We start from the raw sequence: 16,242 nt of genomic DNA on the forward strand, positions 1-16,242 counted from the left end.
CGACCTTCTGATCGGCAAGTCCTAGGCTCTGTGGTTTAACCCACAGCGCCACCCGCATCCCTATTTGCTACTTAGCAGGTCTTAAAATTAGGTAAATGGAACCTCAGATGAACAAAAACAACAACACATGACATATTATACTGTGTCATTATTTATTTAACAGAAATAAAGCCAAGATGGATGTCATGTGTGAAGAAGTAAATACATCCTTACTACTTCCATAGGCATTAAGAGGCTAAGTAGCAGACAGGGGCTGCTAATCAAATGCCTTTGCTTAATTGATCACTGGTAAGTGTGCCCACCAGTGGTCTTGCCAGCTAGGGATGATGGGAGTTGTAGTCGAACAACAGTTGGGGATCCAAGTTTGAGAAACACTAATGCAGGGTTTCCCAAACTTGAGGCTCCAGCTGCTTTTGGACTACAACTCCCATCATCTCTAGCTAGTAGGACCATGGGTCAGGGATGATGGCAATTGTAGTCCAAAAACGGCTGGAGACACAAGTTTGGGAAACTGCCCTAGTGCAGTGGTGGTGCCCTACTGATGTTGCTGGACTACAACTCCCATCATCCCTGGCCATTGGCCATGCTGCCTGGTGCTGATGGGAGTTGGAATCCACACGTACCTGGACGTGGTGACTCCTGCCATAACCTGTAAGAGTTGGCTTGTTTCAAGAAACCATAGCTGAGACTAACCACAGTTTTACCATGTTTGGATATAATAATAAACTGCTGTAATTAAAAACAGAGGAGAAAGTCTCTGATCTCCTCTTTGTGGCTGTGCTGGAAGCAGGAGGTGATGGCAAGGAAGCAGTTGAGCCTGTGACACTTTGGCCTGTGATGCTAAACCGAAGTTGAGCCTTGTATCCAAATGAGGGACCTCTCTGTGTATGTACATCTTCCATGGGTTCCCTGTTGGTGAGGGTAGATTATCTTTTTTCAGGGCATGGGTGTAGCCAGGATTTTTGTTGGGGAGGGACAGAACTTTTGTTTTGGCGGGGAGAACCGACCTGATTGGTCAGTTAGGTAAGTGTTTCTATTGTTTTACTTGATGGGGGCTACACCCACGTTTTAGGGGTGATGAGTAACTGTAGTCCCCAACTGTGGGGTTTTCCACAGTTCACTTGTATGGCAAAAAGGGAAGGAGGTGAATTCAGGGACCCCTGTCCTACGCAATTTGCAGCGAGAAATGGGTTTTGCCTCTTAGCTGTGTTCCAGGTTGCAGCCATGCAGGCAGATAATGTGCGCATAATACCAAGCATATTATATGCACATGTGGAATCGCAGCACTGAATGGGCATCTTGTTTCTTCCAGCATGGAACTCTTCCCTTCGAAACCCACGGAGAACTCTGAAGGCCACCAGACCATCAGCCCCGTCCGTGCCAGAACGGCATTTGGCGGAGCAAAGGACACGCTGTGGCAGACCTGCGAAACTCTCGTGAATCGGATGTGCCGGCTCGAAAGCGTTGTGCAAACCATGAGGTTGAGTATGTTCCGGCTGCAGACGGAAAAAGAGCTGAACCCAAAGCATGCAGGTAACTTCAGAGGGTGGGAACCAAAGGCTGGTGCATGCAATGATGTTAGATTCATGGGTTGTTGTTTAGTCGTGTCCGACTCTTCGTGACCCCATGGATCAGAGCACGCCAGGCACTCCTGTCTTCCACTGCCTCCCGCAGTTTGGTCAAACTCATGCTGGTAGCTTTGAGAACACCATCCAACCATCTTGTCCTCTGTCGTCCCCTTCTCCTTGTGCCCTCCATCTTTCCCAACATCAGGGTCTTTTCCAGGGAGTCTTCTCTTCTCATGAGGTGGCCAAAGTATTGGAGCCTCAGCTTCAGAATCTGTCCTTCCGGTGAGCACTCAGGGCTGATTTCCTTCAGAATGGATAGGTTTGATCTTCTTGGGACTCTCATGGAAGAGTCCCAAGATCTTCTTGGGACTCTCATGGAAGATAGGTTTGATCTTCCATGGGACTCTCAAGAGTCTCCTCCAGCACCATAATTCAAAAGCATCAATTCTTTGGCAATCAGCCTTCTTTATCTAACGCAGGGGTCAGCAAACTGTTTCAGCAGGGGGCCAGTCCACTATCCCTCAGATCTTGTGGGGGCCAGACTTTATTCTGAAAAAAATTAATGAATGAATTCCTATGCCCCACAAATAACCCAGAGAATTAAATGAAAGGGTACATTGTACTTATGTAAAAACACTTTGATTCCCGGACCGTCCATGGACTGAACTGAGAAGGCGATTGGGCTGGATCCGGCCCCCAGGCCTTAAGTTTGCCTACCCATGAATCCATATAGTATCTGTATAGTTAAAGCTATGGTTTCCCAGTAGTGATGTATGGAAGTGAGAGCTGGACCATAAGGAAGGCTGATTCCTTCAGGTATACTGGGCTGAGGCAGTTTAGGGCTTTAAAGGTCAGCATCAACACTTTGAATTGTGCTCGGAAACGTACTGGGAGCCAATGTAGGTCTTTCAGGACCGGTGTTAGATGGTCTTGGTGGCCACTCCCACTGGCTGGCTCCAAACGGCTGGCCACCAGTCTCCCACTTTTACTCTGAACCATTTTTGGGTGCGGCATCGAAGCCTACTTCACATTTCAAATCGGGCAAAGAAACCTTAAACATGGTGTCTGCTCTCGGAAGCCTGAGAAGCCGGGCTCATTGCAATGCACCTCTGTTTCTGCCTTGCTGTCTTGCAGCCAATTTAGAGCAGCGCCTGAACGCGATACAGGAGGAGCACATCGGAGAACTGAAGGTGCTTCAGATGGAGGGAAGGGTGCTATGCCAGCAGCTGAGGGAGTCCCGGGAAGAGGAGGAAAAAGCCAGAGGTCAAGTTCAAAAGCTGAGCGCCGCTCTGGAGATTGCAACTGCCACAAAGGTACTGAAACTTGTGGTGATCTAGTCCAGGCTTCCTCAACCTTGGGCCTCCAGATGTTTTGGGACTACAGTTCCCATCATCCCTGACCACTGGTCCTGCTAGCTAGGGATCATGGGAGTTGTAGGCCAAAAACATCTGGAGGGCCGAGGTTGAGGAAACCTGGTCTAGTCTGTTAACCAGGGTAGATTTGATTTGAAACTAGTCAGTAAGACTTGATTTAAATCTCTCTTTTTTTACTGAAAGGCTTATTCTTGCTGGTATAATCTTAATATTTACAACCAGATGAAGGTTTCATTTTTGGAATAATAAATTTTCAGAGTAGTTTTTACAGTCATATCAAAAAGTACTGATTTGGTTATGCTATTAGAAATACATAGACAGATAATTATGAAATTATTGTGAGGTTTAATAAGTTAACTGTTTATATTTGGACAATTTTCCTGCTGTACTTTATTGGAAGGAGAAAAATAATCATTTCCTTAATAACAATTTAAACAAACTATTTAACTAAAAAAACCACATCATATCATAGGTATCCATGTTTGCTAACTGATGTGGTTAAACGTTTTTTTTTAAAAAAAACCAGACTGAGTTTTAGCGCACATGAAAAACTTAAAACAAATCCTTTAAAATCCAATTTAAATTTTTAAAAATCTGATTTTTTTTTAGTATTATTATTTAAAAAAATAATAATTGATTTTTATCCACCCAGCTGTTAACAGATCTGCCGTTTTGTAGATCACTGTTGTTATGCTGCGGACTTCGAAAGGATTGCTACATGTTAATATGCTTTAAGGTTTAGACGTGCGTCTTAGACCAAAAATGGGAACGATTGAGAGGTGCTATTATTTTGCTGTATCTCTCAAAATGGGCTAGAAATCATACAGCGGCAGCTGGACCGAAGGATAGATTGCAGAACTCACGGTCTTATCGGTTTGGTTGCTTATATGGAAAGGATGGGGGGCGGACATTCTGCAGTTGGAAGAGAGCCCGAGAATCATCTAGTCTAACCCCCTGCAATACAGGAATCTCAACATGTGGTCCCCCATCCAGTATTGCGACCATACCAGACCCTGCTTAGCTTTGCAAACGTGCTAGCTGTTACTAGGAAGGGAGGCTTCCTCTCTTAAACAGCATTCTGGGTTAGCTCCTCTTATCACACAACACCAGTCCCAATTATTAATCCTATTTTATTTTCCGGGGAGCTAGACTTCATTCTAGTTCCAAATACGGGGGGGGGGGTGAGGAAATTGCCCTTAATGTTAAACATAGGGACACTTGTGGTGCTTAACCACAGAGCCTAGGACTTGCCGATCAAAAGGCCAGTGGTTCGAATCCCCGTGACGGGGTGAGCTCCCGTTGCTCGGTCCCTGCTCCTGCCAGCCTAGCAGTTCGAAGGCACATCAAAGTGCAGGTAGATAAATAGGTAACTCTCTGGCGGGAAGGTAAACGGCGTTTCTGTGTGCTGCTCTGGTTCGCCAGAAGCGGCTTAGTCATGCTGGCCACATGACCTGGAAGCTGTATGCCGGCTCCTTCGGCCAATAAAGCGAGATGAGCGCCGCAACCCCAGAGTCGGCCATGACTGGACCTAATGGTCAGGGGTCCCTTTACCTTTACTATACTCAGACTTATATATATATATATTATAAACTTGAGGGTAGAGGGAAGTGTAGTCTGATAACTGTCTTCCCCATTTCTAAGCTGTCTGATGATGTGGCTTAAGACACCAGACTCAGAGCGCTGCGAAAGTTGTTTACCGCCACATCAAGTGTCAGAAAAGTGTGTTGGAAATGCAGATCAGTTGAAGAGCAATCGGGATGCGTTACAAAGAGCCCAGCTTTGAAAACAACCAAAAACATTTGCACATCCAGCCCACCCATGTCCTGCTGTTGGTTTTTGCAGAGAGATGTAACTGTTGCTGCAGATGAGCTGAGGGCAGCGAAAAATAAGATGAATCGTAAACTGCAAGAGGTAAGGACAGAAGGGTATTTGGGTTACCGCGGGGGGGGGGGCGGGGAGTGAAGAAGATGAGCTCCCTAAAAAATCAAGATGGCATGGCAATTGAAACAAGGAAATAAATCTTTTGGCAATGCTCAGAACATTCTCCATGAGGTGCCTCTCTGCCTGGAGAGGTTGCTTCCATTTCGAAGGCCAGCACGTGTTTTGAATATTTGAGATGAAACTGTTTCAAGCTATGGACAGGTGTAGAATACAGTGGTACCTCTGGTTACGTACTTAATTCGTTCTGGAGGTCTGTTCTTAACCTGAAACTGTTCTTAACCTGAAGCACCACTTTAGCTAATGGGGCCCCCTGCTGTCACTGCGCCGCCGGAGCACGATTTCTGTTCTCATCCTGAAGCAAAGTTCTTAACCTGAGGTAATATTTCTGGGTTAGCGGAGTCTGTAACCTGAAGCATATGTAACCTGAAGCGTATGTAACCTGAGGTACCACTGTATTTGTTAGGACTGTTCTGCTGTCGTCCACGTTGCAATAGGCAAATAGAGCCGTACCTTGGATCCCGAACGCGTTGCAACTCGAACGTTTTGGCTCCCGAATGCCGCAAACCCGGAGCGTTCCGGTTTGCAAACGTTCTTTGGAACCCGAACGTCCTGCGCGACTTCCGCAGCTTCTGATTGGCTGCAGGAAGCTCCTGCGGGCAATCAGAAGCTGCGCCTTGGTTTCCAAACGTTTTCGGTAGTCAAATGGACTCTGTTTGACTTCCAGGGTACCACTGTAGAGACAATTGCACGCAGTGTGGCCCTCAGGCTCGCGTTTCCGGTGCTCCCTTCCAATGCCAAGCAAGTTGCTTCTCCTAGAAAGAGAAGCTTAGAGTCTCACACTCTTGTTGCCCTGGTTTGAAATGGAACTGGTTTTCCAAACGCCTTCTTTGTCGCTTGCAGCTGACGGAGAAGCTGTCCAAAGAGTCTAGCATGCGGCAGTCCTTGGAAGAATCCCAAGCAGTCCTTCTTTATCGGATGCATGAAATGGAAGCGACGGTGGAAAACGAAAGGAAGCAGGTGGGTGAAGCGTCTGTTCTCGTTTTAGGATTCCACCAGAACAATACAGTTTTGCAGGCTATTGATGGACTACAGTGCTACCCCGGGTTAAGTACTTAATTCGTTCCGGAGGTCCGTTCTTAACCTGAAACTGTTCTTAACCTGAAGCACCACTTTAGCTAATGGGGCCTCCTGCTGCTGCCGCGCCGCCGGAGCACAATTTCTGTTCTCATCCTGAAGCAAATGTCTTTAACCTGAAGCACTATTTCTGGGTTAGCGGAGTCTGTAACCTGAAGCGTATGTAACCTGAAGCGTATGTAACCCGAGGTACCATTGTACTATTGTTTCAACAGCATATTATTCATATTATCAATTAATCGATTAAGTCAGCATACCGCCCTATACCTATAGATCTCAGGGTGGTTCGCAACATATAATTACAATATAAAAATTACATAATATATAGGAAGAACAGAAGCAAACCAACAATCTCCCCTTCCGCAGCACATTTAAATATCAAAATTCTCATTCTCCTCCTCCTCCTATGGCTTGGCTGGGGCCTTCATTTAGGTGCAAGGCAAAAAAAGGGTCCTCTTTAACCAGACCTTTGGCTGATTGACATCAAATGCCCTTTTAAAATGTGCTGGGGGGGGGGGCGTTATTGGATTCTTCTTGTTTTTTATTACTTATTTTGCGTTTTTAATGTTGTGATTCTATGTAGTGAATCGCCCTGTGACCTGCAGGAATGGGGAGGTGTAAAAATTTAATGAATAATAATAATAATAATACAGTGGTACCTCAGGTTAAGTACTTAATTCATTCCGGAGGTCCGTACTTAACCTGAAACTGTTCTTAACCTGAAGCACCACTTTAGCTAATGGGGCCTCCCGCTGCCGGTGCGCCGCCGGAGCACAATTTCTGTTCTTATCCTGAAGCAAAGTTCTTAACCTGAAGCACTATTTCTGAGTTAGCGGAGTCTGTAACCTGAAGCGTATGTAACCTGAGGTACCACTGTATAGCAATTCTTCAGTATAATAATAATAATACACATTTTAAAAAGGAAGGTCTACAACTTTTCTCCAGAACTACTGCATGACCGTCCCCTGCTGTGCAGGCAAGAATATATACACATTATTGCATACCAGTAAATGAAATAATAATAATAATTAATAATAATAATAATAATAATACATAATAATAATACATAATAATAATTTATTTATATCTTGCCCATCTGGCTGAGTTTCCCCAGCCACTCTGGGCAGCTTCCAACAAAATATTAAAATACAGTCGTCCGTTACACGTCAAAAGCTTCCCTAAACAGGGCTGCCTTCAGATGTCTTCTAAAAGTTTGGTAGTTGTTTTTCTCTTTGACATCTGGTGGGAGGGCATTCCGTAGGGCGGGTGCCACTACCGAGAAGGCCCTCGGCCTGCTTCCCTCTAACCAAGATGGCTGGGGTATAGGTAATAAATTAGTAGTAATAGTAGTATCCGTAGTCTATACTGGTAGGCACTCTTTGCAGATTCATACAAGGTACTTTTCCAGCCCTTTTAGAAGTTGCTTGGGGTTGAATCTGGGATCTTTTGCATGCAAAAGATGGCCTCCGCCACTGAATCACAACCCAAGATTTCCAGTGTTCTCTCCCTGAGCCTTAAGGGGGTGTGTGGAAGGGGAGATTAAGGGTGTGCAATTATTATTACCTGCCCTTCACGATAAGGTCCCAGGGCAGGTTACAGCATTAAAAGCAATACAGTGGTACCTCAGGTTACATAGGCTTCAGGTTACATACGCTTCAGGTTACAGACTCCGCTAATCCAGAAATAGTGCTTCAGGTTAAGAACTTTGCTTCAGGATGAGAACAGAAATCATGTTCCGGCGGCGCGGCGGCAGCAGGAGGCCCCATTAGCTAAAGTGGTGCTTCAGGTTAAGAACAGTTTCAGGTTAAGAACAGACCTCCGGAACGAATTAAGTACTTAACCCGAGGTACCACTGTATTAAAAACAACTTTTTGGTTGCCGAAATGGCAAAAACAGCCGGAAGAATAAGAAATCCGGAAGACCAAAATTTTAATAAAGAGTGGGAGAAATTTATAACTTATCTTAAAGACCATTGTAAACAATTAAAATTGTTAACAGGATTGGAATAACACTTGTAGTTTAATGGTGAATTTTGGACAAAACGGAGATGTAAAAGATTTGGATTATCGTAAAAGATGCAGGAGGGGTTGGCTAAGAATAGGACCCACAAAGGGGAGGGGGGAAGTCCAGGAGATTCTAAGGAATCTTGTTTTTATCTTGTATGTTGGATATGGGATCGTAAAACTGTAATCTGTAAAACCAAATAAATAAAATTTTAAAAATAAAACCTTTTTTGTTTGCAAACAGTACAGCTATAGCTTGTTCATTCTTCAGCTGTCTAGCTCAATGAAAGCCTTTGTTGGTGGTTATTTTTTATTTTTAAAAAGAAATTAATGAATGCATTTGGATGCCATTACAGGTTCACATTCTGCAGCAGGACTGTAACAACCTCCGCCAAGATATTGAGATATCTCGGGAGAGGCTGCGAAGGGAGGAAGAGAGAGCTCTTCAGCTGGAACAGCAGTGTGCACAGCTTAAATCGGATCTAGGTATGCAAGTATTTTTGGATCTTCTTCATGCCTTAAGACCAGTAGAAGAAGAAGAAGAGTTTGGACTTGATATCCTCCTTTATCACTACCCTAAGGAGTCTCAAAGCGGCTAACAATCTCCTTTCCCTTCCTCCCCCACAACAAACACTCTGTGAGGTGAGTGAGGCTGAGAGACTTCAGAGAAGTGTGACTGGCCCAAGGTCACCCAGCAGCTGCATGTGGAGGAGCGGGGACGCGAACCCGCTTCACCAGATTACGAGTCCACCGCTCTTAACCACTGCACCTGTAACAATCGGCAGCGTAATGTGTGAAGTGACTCGCTAAAAAATATTGTGTGTAAGCTCTGCCTGTTCCCACGTGAAAGGACTGTGAGACCAGCTCAAGTCTTAAGAAGGGGGCTTTTGGATTTCTTTCCATCCTGCTTGACGAAATAGGAAAGTATGTCTTAGCCGGTCTGGAGCCTAAACGTAGGATGGCCTATAAATGCGAATAATAATAATAATAATAATAAATTTATTATTTATACCCCGCCCATCTGGCTGGGCTTCCCCAGCCGCTCTGGGTGGCTTCCAACAAAAGATTAAAAATACATTTAAAACATCAGTCATTAAAAACTTCCCTAAACAGGGCTGCCTTCAGATGTCTTCTAAACGTCAGATACAGTAGCTGTTTATTTCCTTGACATCTGCTGGGAGGGCATTCCACAGGGCGGGTGCCATTACCGAGAAGGCCCTCTGCCTGGTTTCTTGTAACCCTACTTTTTGCAGGGAACCACCAGAAGGCCCTCGGAGCTGGACCTCAGGGTCCAGGCTGAACGATGGGTGGAGACACTCCTTCCGGCATACTGGACCGAGGCTGTTGAGGGCTTTAAAGGTCAGCACCAATTAAACAAACATTAACATTAACTGCAACAATAGTGGGATAGGCATTGACAAACTGAATGAGAACAAAAATATTTAGAGATGACACAAAACGTAGCAAGTGGCTATGCAGCCAACTCCTAAGGATGTTGTAGTGACTGTGGGAGATGCTGAAAAGAGAGTTGATTGAGCTTTGAGGGAATTGTTTTTTCGCTGGCTTCATAGCTATTGGGACATTTCAACAACAAAAAATTACAGATGATGGGTTTCATCTGCAGTAGCTGTTATGGATTTTCATCAACACTTAACTGGGCCAGGTAATCTTTTACATGATAAACCGCAGTACTGTCGTAGAATGCAACAGAATTACTCTCACCAGGTTCATTTTATGAGTTTAAAGACCTCTTTATTAAAAAAATGAAAGACACAAACTACAGTGGTACCTCGGGTTAAGTACTTAATTCGTTCCGGAGGTCCGTTCTTAACCTGAAACACCACTTTAGCTAATGGGGCCTCCCGCTGCTGCCGCGCCGCCAGAGCACGATTTCTGTTCTCATCCTGTGTTGTAAATAAAAATATGCCCTTTTCCCTTATGGGGTATCCAAGAGCCCATATAGAGTCCTTACATAGGTTTCCTATTGGTAGGAGAAAGTAACAGAGGCCAACCAGAGAATATTGAGAAGCAAAGCAGCTAGTAAGCTTGATCTTTATTGATCTGTTGCAAGGGTGCTCCCCTCACACGCAGGAGAGGAAGAGGACCCAGAACAATGGCCTGCAAGGCCTTATAAAGACTATTGAAATTGCCACCCTGTAGATCAAGACCACCCCCAGAAACATTATGCATACATCACAGAAGGGGTGTAACCTAAGACCACCCCTCAGATACATCCCACCTACATCACAGAAATTTAAATGTTGTTTTTCTCTTGTCCTTGTTTATCTCCTGTCTGGCAGGTTACTTGATTGGATTTCCTGGGGAGCCTGGCCATTCTTTTGTAGTGGTAAAATACTTATTTCCTGGGCCAGGTCACAGGCTCACACCTTGTATCTTAAATGTGTCCTTAAGACAGGATTTGTGAGGAAAGAGACAATGGGGAGACTTTTCCATTTTGACCACGCAGAGAAACATTTGCTCAGTTTAGGAATCAAAATGGTTCCAGGTTGGCTTTCCTGTGCTGATCTATGTACGTGTGGTTATGAACGTTGCCATATATCTAAAACCATAAAATTCCTATCACACCTGAAGCAAAGTTCTTAACCCGAGGTGGTATTTCTGGGTTAGCAGAGTCTGTAACCTGAAGCGTCTGTAACCCGAGGTACCACTGTACTGCTTTGGCTTGTGTGAAAGCATTCACGGTCCACAGCCCAGCCCTATTGATCTTACTCAGAAGGGTTTCCCTCTGAGTCCAATGGAAAGTATTTGCACGTTAACCTGCATAAGGTTTCAGCAGCTATTCCAGGGGTTGGCAAAAAATTTTAGCCGCGGGCCCGGGCCGGTCCACTGGAAGAAGAGGTGAGGGAGGCAAGTAGTCCTCCTCCCCAGCCGCTGCGCTTACCTTCCCTGGAGCTGCTGCCACCGCCGCTTCCCGTGGGTAGGCAAAGCAAGCTCGTCCGCTCCGCTCTCTGGCCCACAGGAGCACCAGGGTGGCGGCTTCAGAGGGAAAATGAGCGGCGCGAAATGGCTGGCTCCGGAGAGGGGCTGCTTAAAATGGCGCTCAGCCGGCTCAGCCCACCCCCTTTCCTCCTCTAGGCAGGGCGGGGAGAAGCCAGGAGGAGGGAGGGAGGAGGTGCCGCCACGGTGTGTGTGAGGGAGAGGGGGGGAAATGGAATGGCGTGGAGGGGGGGAAATGGCGCAGCCCGAATGAACAGAATCCCCACGCCAGTCCACGGACAGTCCGCAGGCCGGATCCTGAAGGCAATTGGGCCTGATCTGGCCCCCGGGCCTTAGTTTGCTGACCCCTGAGCTAACCCTTTCTTAGGTTTACCATAAGGAAAGTCATCTATCTTAATATTTGTCCTTGCTTGTCAGTCCGAAACAGTATTCTAGGGAAAAAAGTAGCCTGGCGCAGCAGTTTCTGTAGCAGATTTCTATATTTGGTGTTTTGATTTGGAAAAAAAAACCCAACAACATCTAAGTGATGATGGCTAGCATTTTGATTAATAGCTTCAAAATCCGATGACACTTTCTTTCTGTGGGTTCTGTTCTAGAAACCCGAGAGAATACCATCTCCAGGCTCAGCGAAGAAGGGAAAGTAAGTTTAAAAACAGGAATTTTGGACTTCGGCAGGATTCCCCCCCACACACACCTTTAATGTCTTGACCCCATATATATCTACAGTTCAGGTATGTGCAGCTGATACAGCAAGGGCAAGAGCTGTACTAATTTAACTGGGCTGCCCCATTACATGAAAAATGAGATGGAAAAACGGGATGTATTGACACACCTGGTTGAACTACCTGCAATGCTTTGCGTGTTTGAAGCATTTCCCCCCCCCCAGTGAATCCTTTCTTTTCTCTTCTTTTCCTTTAGGCTGCACGGCTGTCTCTGAGCAGGGAACACGAGGAGAACACGCAGCTGCGATCAGAAATAGCCTCTCTGCGAGAGGTGGCAGAAAAAGTGCAAGTAATGGGATTTTGTTTTATTTTTTTAAGGACTTGGTTCAAAATCATGCCTAGCAGAAAAGAGAGATTGCTTTGCCAAGGTCTGGGCAAATTTTGCATGTGCCATTTTGTATGTGTGTGGAACTAAAGGCTGGGGAACAGTCACCCAGGAATGTCTGGTCGAGGTCTTTCCTTGAGGGCAAATGCGGTGTTATCCCTACAACCTCCTGTTTAGTCTCAGTTTTGCCCTTGTTGAACTTGGCAGCGAGGAGAATGTGGACAGAACCAGAACAAGTTGAATCCTTCCTGGCATTGGCTGTGGGACCTAGTGACCTAAGGCCCATAGAATCCCCTCCATCATCATCATCATCATCATCATTATTATTATTATTATTAATAATAATAATAATAAATTTTTATTTCCAATGCAACATTTTTCTGTTTTTATCCATATTACATCACAATATAAATAAACCAAAGCCATCACCACATCCTCCCCACCCCCCCATATATCCATCAATCAAACCTAATATTCTTTTGTCCCTCCCCCCGCTTCCCTCCGCCCCCACTCGATTTCCTCTACATTCTGAGATTACACTTATCTTTGCATTTACAATCTCCTCAAATCTTCTATATATTCTTATTATCTTTCCTTGCTAATTTACCTCCCCTCAGATACTTTACATTTTAATCTAGGCATATTAGCATATCTTTTTTTTTTTGAGCAATATTTTACCATATATTCTTAAGGAAGGAAACTGGGAATAATGACTTGATAGACCCTTCTTGTGACACTTGTGTCCTTCCTCAAGGCACTTAATGAACAGCTGACCCAACAGTGTGCAGAAATGAACGACACCCTTCGAAGTGTTACCATGGAGAACGCTCAACTCATCTCGGATCACCAGGCCGCCCTAAAGGTATGGAGCCATTTCCACGTGCTTTTCAGAAACCGTCCTATTGATCTGCGATGTGTATGCCGTACACAATTTCCATAGGTTGGTGAGGGGTTATCTGGGTTGGGTTCTATCTCTTTTTTAAAAAAAATGATATTTATTAGAATTTCAAATGGTACATAAAACGAAAAAAATAAAACAAAAAGAAAAGAAAAATTCAGCATTTACAGTTCATATTTTCAATACCTTTTTTCCACAACTTCCCCTCGCCTCCCCTTCTTGTATTCCCTGTCCAAAAATTTGTTCAACAAGTTCTTCTCCCTAAATTTTTAACCTTAGTTTGTTGTTATATTAAATTCACTTTGTATATCAACTTTTAGCATATATACATCAATCATTATACTTGAAAACTTTTTCTAAGATCAGCCCAGTTCTCCTTCCACGAATTCCCCATTTCAATACTAGTGACAACATAGAAAGAAAAAGAGATAGAATAAATCAAAATATTTTAGTACACCTTTTGGATTTCCAGACCCCACCCTCCCTTCCCCGGTTTCGATCCCCAAGCCATTGTCCATTAGTCCATCTATTATCAGCCCGGCAGTCTCACGTCTGAGGCCCTTAAATCTCTCTCAGTCCCTCTCTGCCGATTTCTTTGAAAGTCTTTTATATTAAACACCAAGTCTCGGAGGGGCACTATCCCTATGATGTCCATGTTCCTTCCAGCCGGATCTCCATATTTAAAAGTTGAGCTCAAATCTTGATTCTCAATCCTTCTAAGTCCAAGTAGCCAAAAGGTTCCATCTTCCACCTTGATCAGATTTGTAGACCATAGGTCTTCAGATCTCCACGAAAGGAGATCCTTCCATTCCTCATTTTCCAGTTCAAACCCAGTTTTTGTCATCCAGTTCTTATTTTCTTTTATGTCCATCTTGACAGGCCTCCGGCTCCCCTTTGCCTTCTGCAACATTGCAGCCCCTCCTTCCTGCTCCTCCTGCTTAAGTTTCCTTTCTTGTTCAGCTGCCTGGATTTTGTACATCAAGTCCTTTTCCAGCTCAGTAGATTCCTTTACTGTTGGCTTCAAAGTTGTGACACTTGTAGACAAAACATGACCTTGTTCTTGTAACTTACACAACTTTCTCACGAGAAACCTAACCTCATCCAGGCCAGCTAGTATTTTTTGACCTATTTCCATTTTTGTAATGTCCCTGAACCCCCACTAGAGGGATTCTGGTTATTCAGTATTCCTTTCACTTCCAACCCAAAAGCCAAGTTAGTTTGTTTCAATTCTTCTTTATTTTCAACAATTAACTATATTGTATCAAATGTAACCAGCAAAGACATCAGAAACAAAGTTCTCTATTTTTCCCGATTTTGACAGCTAGTTTGACAGCTGTCAAAATCTTCTATGTCTCCTCCGCAGGCTCCTCTCGCAGATCGCTCCCGGTCCCGGGATGGGTGGCACTTTAACTCAGAAAATTAGCTCTTCTCCTCCAGCACAATTACTTATACTGTCAATCCGTGGAATTAATAACTTTTATCAGATAAAGAAAAGACTCTTCTCTCGACCTTAGTAGTCAAAATCCTTGCTTTAAATTATATACAATAAGGGGGAGACGGACTTCCTTTTTGCACCTCCCCCGCTCGTACTAAATCCAAGAAAATTTTTAATCCAATTTCCAAGTTACTCACGGGTTGTTGTTTTTAGATTTAGTCCAAATTTTTCCAAAGAAGAAGTTAGCGCTCTCCGTCGAATGGCATGCGGCTTCGCTCGGCAGGGGAAGCAGAAGACTCACAGCACCACGCCGCTCCCCGTCCCCTGCTCCGCAGCGTTTAAAAAGGCTCCTTCGTGGGTCGGGGGGCGCAAATGGTGCCCGCCGAGTAACCAGGTCCATGGGCTTCCGCGCCCGTGGTTTTTGAGGGTCCCCGCATCGCCGGTGCGGCAGGACCCGACCCCTGTCGAGCAGATTCTCTCCGGAGCTCGGAGGAAATCCGCCATTCGGCTATGGCGCCAACCCGGAAGTGGGTTGGGTTCTATCTCTGAGCATGTGACAAAGGTAGGAGCAAAGAATTGTGGGAGGCAAGCCCGTTCTCCTCAGTTTTCCCCCTTCCTGACGGACTTTTGTACCAACTAATATTTTGTAATATGTCAAGTGGGCTTTGTGTAACACAGTGTTTCCTCAAACTTAGGTCGCCAGAATTTGTCGGACTACAACTCCCATGATCCCTAGCTAGCAGGACCAGTGGTCAGGGATGATGGGAACTGTAGTCTCAAAACATCTGGAGGCAACACTGTGAAAGCTCAATAGCCTGAGTCTGCACTAAGAAGCAGCCAAGGTGGTCTGGCCTCTTCACCAGCCTCCGCTTTTGTAGCTGGAGTCAGTCTGGGCCCTGCCCTCTCAGGCCAGGTGGAAAGAGGCCTGAGCAATTCACAGCCAAGATTTTCACGCTAAAAACGGTGGGTCTTCATTTTATCATTATAAACGCCTTCATAATTCCTCCTTTCTGTTTTAGGTGGAGCAGGATAAAATCAATCAGAAGCTGCAAGAGCAAGACTTGATTCTGGATGCTGCCCGGGCCAGTATTATGGCGGAACTGCAGATTGTGCAGAATGAAAAAGCTCAGCTCCAGAGAGAGATGTGAGAGCCAAAGTATTGCTTTCCTATGTGTGGCCTGGCTTCCTTTTATGTCATATTCGTGTGTGTGTGTGTGTGTGTGTGTGTGTGTATGTACCATATTTTTCGCCCTATAGGATGCACTTTTTCCCCTCCAAAAATGAAGGGGAAATGTGTGTGCGTCCTATGGGGTGAATGCAGGCTTTCGCTGAAGCTTGGAGACGAGGGGGGTCGGTGTGCACCGACCCCTCTCGCTCTCCAGGCTTCAGGAAGCTCTCCGCTAGCCATGGGAGACCTGCGCGAAGTCGCGCAGCTCTCCCACGGCAAGCAGAGAGCTTGCCTGCACCCAGAAGCTTGGGGCGCGCTGAGCTTGGCACGCCCCAGGCTTTGGGCTTCGCGCAGCTCTCCGCCAGCCGTGGGAGAGCTGCGCGAAGTCGCACAGCTCTCCCACGGCTTGCGGATAGCAGCCTGTTCTGGGGGCTGGGGTCAGGGGAAGCTCGGGCTTCCCCCGCCCCAGCCCCGCACCTGGGGAGGAAATTTTTTTTTCTTTATTTCCCCCAAAAAAAACTAGGTGCATCCTATGGAGCGGAAAATACGGTATATAAAATCTTAATACAAGCTCTACTTTAGTCTTAAATTCTTAAATGCAAGGCGTCTCATTCTGTGGCATACATCTGCTGTCTGAAATGTGAGGCCTTTGGCTGCTTTTGAAGGTTGCAGAAGTAATAATAATAATAATAATAATAATAGTAATTTATTATTTAT

At 45.2% G+C, this 16,242-nt stretch overlaps 1 protein-coding gene across 3 annotated transcripts in view; it reads left to right on the top strand.

The window, feature by feature from the left end:
- The window catches only part of CCDC150 (coiled-coil domain containing 150), a 51,508-nt gene that overhangs the window by 4,083 nt on the left and 31,183 nt on the right, over window positions 1-16,242 (top strand). For all 3 annotated transcript variants that reach the window (XM_083706054.1, XM_083706053.1, XM_083706052.1), the window contains 9 exons: window positions 1,313-1,533; window positions 2,703-2,881; window positions 4,784-4,852; window positions 5,783-5,899; window positions 8,376-8,505; window positions 11,574-11,617; window positions 11,896-11,988; window positions 12,779-12,886; window positions 15,377-15,501. In XM_083706054.1, coding sequence (XP_083562180.1) covers window positions 1,313-1,533; window positions 2,703-2,881; window positions 4,784-4,852; window positions 5,783-5,899; window positions 8,376-8,505; window positions 11,574-11,617; window positions 11,896-11,988; window positions 12,779-12,886; window positions 15,377-15,501 — 1,086 coding nt within the window. The remainder of the gene's footprint in view (window positions 1-1,312; window positions 1,534-2,702; window positions 2,882-4,783; window positions 4,853-5,782; window positions 5,900-8,375; window positions 8,506-11,573; window positions 11,618-11,895; window positions 11,989-12,778; window positions 12,887-15,376; window positions 15,502-16,242) is intronic.

This window comes from Podarcis gaigeae (genome assembly GCF_964106915.1).
Source record: "Podarcis gaigeae genome assembly, chromosome: 1".
NCBI lineage: Eukaryota > Metazoa > Chordata > Lepidosauria > Squamata > Lacertidae > Podarcis > Podarcis gaigeae.